This window comes from Dendroctonus ponderosae, unplaced genomic scaffold, assembly GCF_020466585.1.
Source record: "Dendroctonus ponderosae isolate FM_Combo_2020 unplaced genomic scaffold, Dpon_F_20191213v2 Dpon_F_20191213_2, whole genome shotgun sequence".
In the NCBI taxonomy this organism is placed as follows: Eukaryota; Metazoa; Arthropoda; class Insecta; order Coleoptera; family Curculionidae; genus Dendroctonus; species Dendroctonus ponderosae.
This window is the reverse complement of record NW_026018165.1, coordinates 11,301,530-11,316,199: the sequence shown is the minus strand read 5'-3', so window position 1 is coordinate 11,316,199 and position 14,670 is coordinate 11,301,530. Positions and strand designations below refer to the sequence as shown.

The following is a 14,670-nucleotide window of genomic DNA, read 5'->3' as shown; positions in this document are numbered from 1 at the left end:
AGGAAACAGAAATACGGAAGAAAATACTGAGCAACGTGATGAAGAGTTAAACAAAACTCAATCATTATTTTCTAATGTAATCAAAAATGATTTTGGAAAAGATATTGTTTGTAGTTCGTTTATGCACCCAAAATACTCAGATGATGAACTTACCGATGAACGAATAATGAATGAATTTGAAATAATAAATCTTGAATGTCTAAAGTACATAGCGGAATATGTGGCGTACAGGTATAGGGACAAATATTCCTAGAAGTATTGATTGATATGATTGGTTGCAGACTATTTTGAGAGGGTTTTTGATGGAACAATTAACGATTTATTTAAGGAAGCTCAGGTTCTTGATGCTGAGTTTTTTGACATGCATAAAAACTATTTAATCAGTAAAAAAACCCTTTTATAAAATTGGCACAGAGAACTATGAAGAAGTTAGAAGTTCGTCAGTTCTGTTTGAAGTAATTCTCTGTCTGATTCAAACTAGAATTTATATTAGTTTACGAGACCATAATCAATCGAAGAATAAGTTTCAAAAACTATAAAAAGAAATTAAAACAAAAATTTTAAAGTTTGCTAATTATAAAAAATAAGTTTGAATTGTGTTATGTATGTATATTGTGTGGTGTTATAATAATCTGCTAATAATCGAAAATTTTATCCATAAGTGTAGTATATCCCTATTTAATTGTGTTGAAAAAATGTATTAGACATGTCAGTACATGTAGTATGTATGTTGTTATGAGCATCGTGTGATAATTCCTATAATACCGATCGAATTTCTTTCGCACGTGACGTCACACGGCCGGCTCCTCATGCGCATTGGCATACCGTGTATAGGTGTATCGTCCGTAGTACCTACTAAGTAGGCTGGTACGTTGCAGAAAAACGGTCTCTTAATCAAATAATAAATAGCGTATAGAAACCAAACCTTTAAACAAATAATATCTATATTACATAATATTACAAAAAATCACTGGACGTCTAGTATTTCATACTAAGTGGAAGAACATAAATAAATCTAGTAACAACGGATAAACCCTTTATAGTCCAATGATTCCCAAGTGTATTGATGATAAAAGAATTTTTAAATTGACAAATGAGCTACATTTTCAATTGCCGAAATGAAACTAATATATGGTGATGTATCACACGAGTTGGTAGTAATGTAATCTCCATCGATGCTTCTCTTAACAGAAACCACCTACTTTATGATACCTATTTAAATAATTAGAAAATCCCTTTAAAGATTTCTCTAATATTCTACAACACTCTTCTTTGGTATAGTCTAGTTTATGTTGACACTCTGCGATGGTAAGCAATGGATTATTTCTAAAATCATCAACTTCTTCAATTAGGTAAAGCATCTCAGCTTCGTTCCAGGTATTGGTGCAATTAACTGTTTGCCATAGCTTGAAAGCATTCAACCACATAGGATTTTTCTGAATTTTCAAATATTTTTCGAAAATCGACCGACAAGTTTGGTCAGTGAGGCAATTTTCAATACGATTGCTGAATCTTTCAATCTGTTGAATGGTGAACGTAACTGAGTTGGCCATTATTTATCCTGCAAACAAATTTTTAATTAACTATGTCAGCGTTTATACCTTTTAAATTAACATTATGAAAATCTGTGTATTTATGCATTAGTACCATTTCTATTAACGGATACAGGCGAATAAAACTGAGTTAATGATTCTGTTATGCGTGATGTACAAAGTGATTCAGAAACATGCAATCAAACTTCCAGAATATACAAAGAAATTGAGTTTATTTCTAATTTTCCGCCTATGCCTTGTATTTACAGGGTGTTAAAAATCGACTTCTTGGTTTTGCAGGGATGACGTTTTTCGTGTTGGATCCATTTTCACAATATAGAGCAATTAAAGTGAACTTCAATTTCAAACAACCCGTTTAATGATGCAACCCTGTATATCAGATTTCCGTCCTAAGTCGATTATGAAATTTTCGTTTCAACAAGAGCTAGACGTTTTGAAAATCGGTCCAAAAATTTTATTACTGCAAGGTCAAAATGTTGCTGTTTTGAGCTCACCGTGTAGGTAATAGATATACGCGAAAAATTTAATCTAAAAATATTTAAAAATAAAAAAATAGTTTTCAGCTTCCACGTTTTTCTTTATGCCATTTATCTTAAAATCAGAATTTTTTCCAATTGGGAGCACGCCGATTTTTCAGAAGTTTTGCATTGTTGCAATTTCCACCCTGTAGGAACTTTATCTGCAGCACCAAACTTTTCGAAAAACAGTTGGTGACTGAAAAAAAATTGGACTATAAAAGGCTTTAAACAGAAATAAAATTGCTCAATACAATCAAAATCCAGGGCTTAAGTTCATATCAAAATCCAGTGCAAATTTGGCCGTGAAACGATTATTTAGTTGAGGAATTTAGATCTAAAAAATGCGAATATGTTTTTTTAGAGGCAAGCTGTGACATTGATGAATTGGAAGCTGGAGGAAATGAGGAGTGAGTCTGAGCCTTAAAGTAAAAAGAAATCTTAGAGTAAAAAAGCATTGGTTTCTTCGTCTGCCACCATGCACAAAGTTTTCACATCATTTAAATATTTTTAAAAACTCAATAAAAATCATAAATCATATGATTATCGAAACCAATCTTTACAGTACTCAAATAAAATATACCTCTATCAACACATAAACTAAAGAGTTTACAGATTTCATTTCTATATTATATTACACAGTCGAAAACGACAATGAAATAAAAAATAAAATTGTAACAAATACCAAGAACACCAAATTGAATTTAATAAATATTTCAGGAAGAACTGAACACATTTTTAAACGCAATTTTTTTAAAACAAACTTCAATCATTTCCAATGTACATGTAAATGAAAAGCTGCATTGTTAACATGAGTAATAAATGCTAACTTTAGTTCGGAGTCTCAAATATTTTTTGCTTTTCGGTTTACGAAAACTACTGGTCAGTTGACACAATCATTGAATCAATCACAAGTTTGATGTTGGTTCAACGTTTCAAAAGCCTTAGACGCCTCATAGGTTTCAATAACAATAAAAACATAAATGAAACAACACGAAACAGGTACTTCAAAGCTCACTGATAGAAAAACTAAAATAAAAATTTCAGGGTGTCACACTAAAAACAATTACTCGATCGACGAAACAATGGCTACGTATAAACAGAATCGAGCCAGCAACCTCCACCAATATATCCAAAATAAATCATAGGAATAGGCTTTGTATATTTTTAATTTTTCTCACAAAAAAAAAGAATATACATAGTTCTGGGAACATTACCATCGAATGGAATTGCTGGCTGTTCATTTGAGAAAGAAGAGAAAGTTTTACAGAAAGATGGAACATCCTACAAATCGGATACAAGAAAATGCCTCAACATTGTAAATGAGTGGATAACAATCGAGTACTTTTGTAGAACAATGTCCATGGCATCGAATCGACAAAAACTATGACTGAAACAGAAACCACTGAATCAAAAATTGGTGATGTAAGCTGTCCTGTTATTACGAAACAATATAATAAGTATATGGAGACGTGCATACATCTAATGATTTGATGCGCATCATAATTAGCAATATTCTATATAAAGCAAAACTTAGTGTTTATCTACTTAACATATCCGTAGTAAATATCTGGACTGTCTACCTAAGGGACTGTTCAAATTTGAGAGACAAAAAAAAACATGTCACTAAAGCAATTTAGGCTACAAATTGCAAAGTATTATCCAAATGAAGTAAAGAAGCTAGGAAAGGTCGACCTTAAATGCAGTTACAATCTATTATCGAATTGTGAGTTTCTAGATTAAAATGTGATCCACAGCATTAAAGGGAGGGTAGTCGATTATGTCTTACAAGTAGTAAACAGTATTTTAAGAGTTTTCATTTTATTAAGACAGTAAAATTCTGGAAAAATGCAGGAAAAAAAGTTTATCATGTCCTCATGGCCTTTAACCTTAGCAGCAAGCAAATTCCAATAACAATGTCATTAAAGTTAGAGCTATAAGGGCTGCAGGTGATAGAATATGTTGTTTGAATACCTTGCACAATAAGGATTTTTTAATTTGATGTTACCATCTGGTTTCATAAACCGATAAAAAATTCAAGACGCTACGGGCCATGACCCTTTAATACCGTTCTGTGCAATAATGTGTTTTCTCGAGTTTTTATGCATTTTATTTTGATTTGTTTATACACAATAACTTAGGATTGAACTAGCCGTATGTAGTATTTCTGCTACGTGTTCACTTGGACCAGACTGATAAGAGAAATTCTTGAAATGTTGGTACAATTACTGATTTAATGAAAATGTTCGCAAAATAGTAAGTAGTTCTTTATGGAGAACTACACCAATCAAGAGCTGGCAGATATTCATATGCAATTTGGTCTGGCAACAGAAATGCGGTTGCACGATTTCATGAAGAACGCTATCTTGCAAGGCAACATGCTGGGTACAATAAGTTTTTTGGAATTTATTGACGACTTACCGAGTCTGGAAATTTGAAACTTAACTTGCACGATACTGATGTACAAAGAACAGCAAAAACAGTGGATTTTCAGAAGGAGGTGCTTAACCGAGTTGCAAATGCATCTTAGATTAACACTAGTCAAACTGCGCAGGGTCTGGGCGCGACTCAAGCTTAAGTTTGGCCGATGTCACATGAGCAACTTTATCCATACCCTTTACAAGCAGTTCAAGGTTTGACTCTAGACGACCGATTATCAGCTAAAAGTTCAACTTTGTCAGTGGCTCATCAGATTATTGAACCACTCAATTTGGGTTTATGGACAGATGAAGTAGGAATAACGATGTTTGAGCTGAAGAATCAACGTACGATACTTGCTCAAAGTCATCAGCAATGTTGGTTTTTTTAACAAATCGGCTGGTATTGTTGAGGACCATTTGGTTGACCCATCAACTGCCGCCAATAATAATTCAACCAACCAAAACAAATACACGAAACATACTCGTGAACAGTTGGGAATTTCCAAGACCACTTCCAGCAATCCATTATTTCTTTAATTGTACTTTATAGAGCTAGATAATTTCTGTCAAAATTATCCAATGAATCAACAATATTTTTGATATTTTTATGTTTTTGATTATGGGAATGCATTCATTGCTTTATATTCTTGCAGTTTTTATACACGCTACTGACGGACCCTCCACTGCTAGTTGCTATTGTCTCCACAATATCACGGATCTTGGGCTTTATGTTTATAAATAATAATCTCTTCAAATTAGTGTTTTTAGATATTTTCTTGGGTGGCCCTTTGTTTCTCGTTCGACTCTTCTACTTATGACATTAAAATACCAACTACAAATCTGCATCAAAACTACAAAATACCAAATCAGTACGAACGAACTTCATCCTCTACGGAAGAAACGGGATCTACATTTTTTATGAGTGATAGACCCATTGTAAATGTATTTGTACTGAACATACACTGTACATTTGTACGGGTTACTCGCTCTTGAATTTGAACCGACTATAATCAGTTAGCATCTACGGGCGCTTTCCGCAAGACGTCCTGCCAGAACTTCTTGAAAATGTCCCATTAATCGTTCGATAACAAGAGGGGCTGCAATATAATGGTGCGCTTGAACACTTTTCCATTGTTCAAATCCGTCATTTAGGAGAACATGGGATTGGTAGATGTGGTCCAGGATCGTGGCCCTCTAAGTCACCAGATCTAACACCTTCAGATTTCTTTTTCTGGGGACATGTACATTTTGAACAATTAATACAAGTACACTGAATGTACAAACAAATTAAAATAAAATGCATTAAAGAAAACGAATTTTTGCATAGTCTTAAAGCGTCATAAGGCAAAGCACTTTAAGGAGGCATTGTCGGACATATTTTCATATATACTCAAATGTCTTCCACTGTTGCACTGAACACCAACTAGATGTTTTATCTCGTAGTTCTGAATCACCCTGTTTTACTACATTTATGATTCAAGAATCCAGTTTAATTTTCTAATAACAATTAGATGATAACACTCATCGATGCCATTAAGATATTTCTCGAAAATTATATTTAGTTATTTATCCACTAAACTTTCACAATTTAATTCAATATTTCAGCATGAATAAAAAATAATAAAAACTGATTGTATGGCTTGATGACGTATTAAGAAAGAAAGGGAGTTGACCACTTATTTTAGGAAGATCTTGGATTTTACTAATATAAGGGGTGATTCCTTAATATAAGTTGATACATTAGTGTTAATTGTATCCATAAGACATATGACTTCTATTTTTAGAAGGGAAGTGTTGGAGTTTTTGAACAATGCTTTTCTCAATAGGTAGATTGGCCGAAATGATTTAAAAGTGGTGTCATTCCTCTTTGGATTGTTTGGAGAGAACAGAAAAAATGAGTCTATTTCTCAAAAATATTATCTGTTAAAGATGTACTTCAACTCATTCAACTATTGGTATCTGTAACATTACAAATTAAACAAATCGAATCTTGTTTAAAAATTTCGAACTGAGACAAATACGATTTTAAAAAATTTCCAAGAAAAATCATATCGACATCCAGGCATTTATTTACATAATATAAATTGTAAAAATTGTTGAAGATGTGTACTTTGTGAAGACGTGTTTTCCTTCCGTGCGGAGACTGTAAATAGCAACAAATTTTTATATGGGAAACGCGACGAATCCACAGTATATCAAGTAATTGGTTTTTAAAACGAATTTATTTCTTCTGAAAAAGTGAGAAAAAAGAGATTGGCCATAACTGTCGATTAAAAGTCGATTGCTGTAGTAATACTGAAAACAATACTCATAAGCAATCATTAAGACTACGGTGAGTTTTATGGAAACAAGCAGAAGAACCAGAAATAAAAATCTTAGTCCGTATCAAGTAATAGGTTAAAGAAGGGCTGCAACCCATCGATCTATCCACTAAATAACAACTAAATTTTTAAACTAAGTTCTTCTCAACGGGTTAGACTGCCGAATGTAATCATGCCGTCTTTATTGATTCGTTTTTGTCTGCTTAGAATTAAGTAGTCTGTATGTTCGAATTTAATTAAATTAAGACATTTAAGTACTTTTTAAATATAAAATCTTTAATATATGTTACTTTTGAAAACGTAAATATCCAGATATTTAAGAGAAGGGTAGTCTTGACCGACTAGTTAGAGGACAAAAGTAGTTTGTTGGAGTATCTAAGGTGGTTTTGTTTCTGAAAGAAAAGACTAAACTTTTCAGCTACCGAGCTGTCTGAAATGGCTTATTTCCTTCTTCAGGGCTAAAATACATCAGAAAACACTCATTGGTATTGTCTCCCATGTATATCAAGTCAAAAATAGTTTCAAAAAACAGTTTTAAAATTATAGTTTAAACAAAATATAAGTGTTACAATGTTCTCCTATTATAAAATATTGTCCATCATTAATAACGACATAAGGATGGACAATATTTTATAAATAATAGTAGAACATTGTAACACTATTTAATTTTATTACACAACTATAATTTTAAACTGTTTTTGACTGGGTATACATGGGAGATAATACCAATGAGTGTTTTCTTTCACAAACAAAACCACCTCAGTACCGAGACAACAAACTCTTCTTTTAACCAGATATTGATAAACAAGTCAATTTTTCAAAACCCCCTTACAATTGTGATTACAGCAAACTGGAAATTACTTCAGTTATTTAATTTGCTGGAATTATGAAGTATCAATTAATTTGGTTGTAGTGTTGTGATGGTTATTTTCTCTGTTTATTATGAACACTGTTGTGTTGTGTTACAATAACTCTCGTATTTTTTAAGTTAGTTTTATATTGTTTTTTATATGAAATCCTCAAGTTCCCATCAAAATAATTTAACTAATACATTGACGAACTAATAATACGGCATTACAAGTGTTTCATTCAAACCAAAGAAAGTTATTTGATTCATATTCCTGTAAAACTTTGCTTTAGCATAACTTATACTGTCAGTACCTTAAAATAGAAATAATACGCAAAAGAAGTAATATGGCATGCAAGTAAAAAATGTTTAATGAAGGCGTTATCAGTTCCGTGCAGATGCTTACCGGTACCCAAACAAAAAATCGGTATATAATGGACATTTTCAAATTGCATACTTACATTATAAATCCATACAATATCGTTGAACAGCTGCGTGATAGATAAAGAAGTTGGATCTAAACATTCTATTGAATATGTATATAATCTAATCGTTGTTGAATCCACTGAGAATTWAAAAAAAAGWTCGATGGTTTATTGGAAACTGCACCAAAAATCCCAATCAACTTTTGCTTGTGATTTCTCAGTTTYGTTTCACTTTGTCGTATATTYATCAGTACCTATGTAATAATTGGAATTTTTAKTTTTAAGACTATCAGCATTATTAATAATYGCMCGTAAAAGTGCTAAGTGCATTAAAAAAAATGTATTACATACTTGGAAAGAAGATACATAGTATGTATAAAACAATACATACTGTAAACAACTTATTTATAATATGTGAATCAGATATTAAGGTTATGTTGACATTTATATTTAAGCTCATCCAAATAAATAGCCGATTTTACAAAATAGCTATGGGAACTATCGAATTATTTGACAGTAATTTAAAATTTAATTTATTTGAATTATTCGATAGCAGTGTTTTATTCATGTGTTTTCTAATTATCGGATAATCTGATCCGAGCTATAGTTCCATTGTAATGAACGAATTCAAATTTTCAATAAATTAATTTGTCACTTTTTAAGCAAATATATTCAATATTAATTTATTAACTGTTTTTTTTGTTCAAAAATCCAAAAGATTTCTTTTGGAAAACGTTTATAGTCAATTTTGTTCATTTTTATTATTAACTATTTTTTGGTCAAAATGGACTCATCACTTTCAAAGAAAGCGGGTCGTATAGCATAAAATGTTTCCAAAACCCTTCGCTTGGAATATGAAATGTCTTGGGAGACCGCGGGTTGTGTGTATTAAACATCCTGACAATGGTTTGCATAATTTCACGCTGATGAGATTTATAAGTATAAATCGCATCAGCGTGTGTTACCATTAGTTAGTAGAGAATAGACCAAATATGTCGTCTTACGTCTTACAGAAATTCCTAAAAAACTCATAAATTTCAAGCTGGCAAATTGCTTCAAATCAACCTATTCAGACTCGACCAGAAACATATAAATTGTGTCAAACAGTTTTACACACCATACGATTTACAGGGAATTGGATTTCGATCACGAAAATTTTATTTATAATATATAGTTATATTTTTTACGTTATCATGTCAAATTGGCATCGTGATAATAAACGCTTATGGTCAAACAGTACAGGATGCGTCTCGAATCTGAAAGATTCATACTAACGAATATTTTTATTCGATAGTTGATCATTCATTTAGTAATTATTCGACAGTGCTCATCACTATTAAAAAGCACTTATACACCACAGATCACAGAGGTTATCTGCGCTATATATAGTTATAGCTATAATAGTATGTAGTCTGTGGCTTATACATCACACAGAGGTTATATGTGTGTTCTGTGTGAAAAATATTTTAAAGTTTTAAATAAAAGCTTCCACCTGGCTAGTTAAAGTTGAATAAATTAGAGCAAAATATTTCAGATTTGAATCATCGATCCATCCCTATTGAGAATACAAAATCCGTTTAAGTCATAGTGCAATTAACAGCAAAAAACATGTATAACAAAGCAAACTTTCTTACACGACATTAAAAAGTGTGATCACAACAGATCATATTACCACGAATCGTTTAGCAAACAAAAATTGTTTAAATTTTTAAATTTGGAAAAAACAGCCCGAACTCGTGCTATCCTCCAATAATGCAATAAACAGCAATAAACAATAAAAAATGCAATTATTCGGACGGATCCTAGCCCCTGAAAATCCCTACCAGTAATGGTTTGGCCAAAAATAATTTGCTTACATTTTTAACAAAGAAGTGATTTAATCACCTCTGCGAAATGCATACTTATACATTATACATTCATGTAAGCTGTTCAAAGAAAAAATAATTTGAAAAAATAGCGCAAAATCTAAATGTGTCTTGGCCAGATCACTCACGGTAAAAGTAATGCCAAACTTACCGAAAGCTGCAAGTACCCTCTGAAAAAAAAGAACATTCTGTATTATTACATAAGTTTAGTCGAAACCTAGTGAATTGATTGGAAAGAAAAAAAAAATAGAAAACTGAATAAAACTTTAAATGTTTCTCGAAACTGAACTCACTTTAAGTTAAGGGTTTATAGATTAATAATCCTACCTGTTTTTTTGCGAACTGGTGCGCCATCAAACCATTGTCTATTCATTAAATCTCAAAAAGACACACTACACGAACACAATGAGAATCCACACAAAGTTGAAAATAAATGTCGACCGTTCGTGCCTAAATAGCACTAAATTGGTACTTTTATCCCGTTTATGAACAAAGAACCGACAACCGATTTATTCCCTTGCCCATAATAGACTGAGCTAAATTTTCAGATTTCCGATAACATTCATACGAAATTAAGGTGTTTATCACATAAAAAACGCACCGACCTACAGAACTCACATAATCATTCGCTCGTTGGCCCTTTGGGTGAGTCATTGTATTGGTATGCTGTTCGATTTCAGTGTTTTTCTTATTGACAATTTTCGAGAAATTTCCAGTCCGAGATCGAACTGGTTTGGATATTTAGCGTAAACAAAGTTGCTTTCTCAAACATCGCCGTTCATGGGGCGACATTTGAATGCTAACATAAAAAAAAAACTCGCGCTCCGATCAATCGTTTGCTCAATTGTCATGAAACGTGAAAACGTTTTCAGCTTGATCTATTGTGAAAGGCTGCACAATTTTTAGCAGATCCACCAGATTCAAAGTATCCGCAAAATATGCCATGATTTGTGAATGCTTCACTTTCATTTCACTATTAAGAGCGACGGAAAATTCGCACTTTTGCTCAACTGCACGCTTTCCTTTAAAAATTGATTGGATTGAAAGTAACAACTTGAAACTTTCAAAGAACGTGAAAGATATTTTTTTTGAAGAACTTTGACCATCAATAGGATCGTAGCCAGACATATTTTGTGAATAAAAGTTAGGTCAGATCGTCTTCTTTTGATATAAACGATCTAGGGGGGATATCAACTTATGAGGAAACACCCTGTACATGTTTTGCTATTATCACTATAATCGAAAATGTTTAACTTTGAGCTTTTACGTTTAAATATAAAACCAAATTATCTAAATGCATTTGTACCTCATTATTTTTATCAAATTTCTAATAGGTGACTGTTTAGCCAACTAACAAAATACGTAGTAGGAAACGGTAAATTAAATGTATTATAGCGCTATAAAGCTGTTATGGACTTCTGGTTCAAGTACATTTTCTAAACATGCAGACTAGAAAGAATAGAATGTTAGCAGTAGTTACATTTGGAATTTTGTTGAATTTTGTGGCATTTTCTGAAAGTTTAACATTGGGTAACCTTATCAGTGGCATGCTACAAGTTGTTCCAGACTCCACTACTAATAGTAACACTTCCACCTCCAACAGTAAGTACCATGAGTACAGTAGACATACTATATTAAAATTATTGGTGAAAATTAAATTTTAAGTAGTTTACTTAGTAAAATTATACAGATAATTTGTAATGGTCATTTCGCATTCTAGTAGTATTCCAAATTGCGCAATATGCTCAAACTTTCGCCAATTTTCTGCTTGAACGAATTACGTTTCTTTCAATTTTCTATGAAATAGCACGACAACCACGCATCTATGCAGATATTTGTTGATAAACATATTAACGTTATAGTCTTAGCTTGTTTTTGGTTAGACTTTAAATTGTGTTCTTCAAAACTAACAAAGCAAAACGGTGTCAAAATTGCGAATTGGGAAGTGGCCGCAACTGAACTGCTGATGTAATACTAAAGCCTGTATCCCATGCATCCGTTTATACGATGGTACGATGATAAGAAAGTGTTTCTATTGGTTGGAGATCTGTCAATTTGTCTGCCGTCGTACAAACTGACAGATCTCCAACCAATAGAGACACTTTCGTATCATCGTACCATCGTATAAACGGATGCATAGGACACAGGCTTAATAGGAAGGAAATAATAATATGTTATTTTTTGCAAAAAAGTTTTCACACAGATTTTTCAAGTAATTATTGACGAAAAGCTACCTACATCTATTTATTACTTAGTTTGTAGTGAAAATGCTTCCTTCTGTACCTATGCCCATCATAATCATTGTGCACAGTCAAAAAATCGGAAAATGATTTGCTCTAAGTACTTAACTATAATTTGGGTCTATTTACAGGTTTGGCTCCTTTTTTCACTAAGTTGAAAGACGTTACTGAGCTTACCACTGATATTACGCAAGGGGATTATGTGAGTGCTCTGATAGATGGTATCGACTTTTTAGAGACATTCAGCGCGCTGCCTGAGCCAGTAAAATTGATACTGAAAATATACGAAATGTTCTTGAAGATTCTACGCTCATCTTATCGGACATTGTTCAAACGCAAGGTGCATTAGCGCTCGTCTATGCGTATGAACAGTGGAAGTTCCAATGCATGTCACAATAAAACTGAAAATAATTAATATACTTTAGAAAACAATGTTCAAATTATAGTTTTTCTACCATTATGTTTTCGTGTTTTCAAAAAGACTCCTTTAGGCCGACCATTTTTCAGAGTTTTTCTATCCAATAAAAGTAGGTATGTGGTTTTTGCATCATTTAAATACACCATTCAGTGTTATTGTTGCAAATAATTTTTAAAGTAGAATTGTATGTATGTAGTTAAGAAATTACAATATAGGTAGCTGCGCGCTTTAGATAGTCAGCTACCATCGGCTCACTTTGAACCAGCGGTTGATAAAAACTATTGAGCCTCGGGTTCGTCAACTGGGAGTAGACTTGTATTATCTAACGTTGGCCATATTGCGTGAACAGCATCAGCCAATCAAAATCATTGCTTTCTTGTCAGTTTCGAGTGTTTGGTACCTGCATTTTAACATCCTACTGATTTAAATCAGATTCTTCTTGGTTCTCCACTAAATTAATAAAATATAGTCTACAATATTCTCTATGATTGTTAGTCATCGCTCTATTATTGTTCTTTAAAGCACTATTATTATATTGGGGCATTTATTCTGCATCAAACTTTAAATTGGGGTCTAGAGTTGGACTTGGTTCAATCGTGTTTTGCACATAAGAAATTAAATTAATAAAAAAAAAAAATTATTTAAGCATAAAACTTATACAAATATGTGGTAGGTATGGATGTACGCAAATGAGGTTGGAAAAACTCGTTCGAATGTGTTGGTGTTTGGTTTGATGACATAATATTCAATAAAATGATGACGAAAGCCCTGAACAGGCATCGTAAATTGTTGCCACACAGAAATGCCTTTTCAAGCAGAAATGCGTTTTTAAAACGTTTATTCCAATTTCCGCAAAATAACCAGACTTAAGCAAGACGAAGAAATCAAGTTAATATATTGTAACGGAAATGGCCTGGGGTACTCACGTTTGGAATGGGGGATCGAAATTCATGGTCAAATATGACACTGACAAGCGGGAAGTTTCGCACCTGTTCTGGAGATTTCTAGAACTATCTGGAATACCTGTAGAAAAGTATATAAGCGACGACGAGAACCAGACAGAGAAGTGAAGTGACAGGAGCGACCGAGTGCAGAAGAAGGTTAAACCCGCGAGTCGGAAACGCGTGTTTTCCTTGTGTTACTGTTATTGTTAGTGAAGTTGACGGTAACTTTAAAGTTAGTTTGTTCCTATTCCGTCGTTAAAGTTGTACCGAGTGGAATAAAAGTTGTAAGCTGAAGAAAGAGTTAATACTCGGCCATCCACGTGACAATATGAACAAAACAAAACTAACATTCTAGCATATTTAATAGGAATCACGATTATATCAGTTTTTCTGCACGATTCCCTAATATTAGTGCAGTATAATTTTTTTCCCGAGTACTATCAAAGATGCGGTATACTGAGGCTGTAGGCAAGTAGGTCTGGCAAGTAGGTACCCGTCAGTACTAAAGTAATCAGTACTTAATAATAAAATAAAAAAATAATATTACTTAGCTAATGGTTGTAATGTAATGCAGTTAACCTATGGTTTTTTTTTCAGTTCATAGTTTTTTTAAGACATTTCATCATTTTATCCGCTTGGGTAAATAAAAGTAACAAGAACTTTTTTTAGATAGTAAAATATTTTTGAAACTTGGCCATTTTAACTTCAACGTTGTTGTAAAAATTAATTATTTTTACAATGCCATTAATTTTTATTGTAACCATTTGCCATTTAAAACTACGCTCCACCTCCAGTAATAACATAGTTACTTCTGGTGCGTACTCAATTTTGGCACACCCTATATAGAACATTTTATAGAACAATGCTAATCATTCGAATTTAACTCTAATCCAAATCACCGATATCAAAAACTTTCAAGTTCCAATTATTCCTGCATGTTCTTTATCAAATTCTCATGGGTTTGATTTAAACCAATCCGCATTATTTAAACTTCTTAACTGTGGCACTCTAGTAGAGGAATTTCAATTTATAAATAAAATAGAAAATTATATTTACTATTATTTGTTTCAGTACATTTTATTTGTTTGGGTAGCCAATCATTGTTGCAATCAAGGGCGGATC

At 32.6% G+C, this 14,670-nt stretch overlaps 2 protein-coding genes and 2 long non-coding RNA genes across 5 annotated transcripts in view; 2 read left to right on the top strand and 2 right to left on the bottom strand.

Moving 5' to 3' along the window:
• LOC109546301 overlaps positions 1 to 14,670 on the top strand; it is a 520,465-nt gene that overhangs the window by 45,330 nt on the left and 460,465 nt on the right. The window lies entirely within an intron of this gene.
• On the bottom strand, positions 927 to 8,703 carry LOC109536776. 2 transcript variants are annotated; one of them, XR_007280930.1, is made up of 3 exons: positions 8,433 to 8,569; positions 8,118 to 8,335; positions 927 to 1,561 (listed from the first exon to the last, which is right to left on the bottom strand). It is a non-coding gene; the product is annotated as an uncharacterized LOC109536776 (long non-coding RNA). The 2 variants fall into 2 exon arrangements; XR_002171866.2 differs by having other exon boundaries at positions 8,118 to 8,703.
• LOC109536777 lies at positions 11,307 to 12,626 on the top strand. Its single transcript, XM_019903134.2, has 2 exons — positions 11,307 to 11,548; positions 12,318 to 12,626. Exons 1-2 carry the CDS (start codon positions 11,389 to 11,391, stop codon positions 12,533 to 12,535), a joined length of 378 nt encoding a protein of 125 aa, XP_019758693.1. The 5' UTR covers positions 11,307 to 11,388; the 3' UTR covers positions 12,536 to 12,626.
• LOC125503512 lies at positions 12,723 to 13,569 on the bottom strand. The gene is made up of 2 exons (XR_007280931.1): positions 13,531 to 13,569; positions 12,723 to 13,054 (listed from the first exon to the last, which is right to left on the bottom strand). It is a non-coding gene; the product is annotated as an uncharacterized LOC125503512 (long non-coding RNA).

What these genes read in the sequence shown, in the direction of transcription:
- LOC109536777 (XM_019903134.2), top strand. Translation starts at nt 11,389, where the DNA reads ATGCAGACTAGAAAGAATAGAATGTTAGCAGTAGTTACATTTGGAATT. An exon ending in TAACACTTCCACCTCCAACA is followed by an intron (nt 11,549 to 12,317) that starts GTAAGTACCATG and finishes GTCTATTTACAG; the next exon opens with GTTTGGCTCCTTTTTTCACT.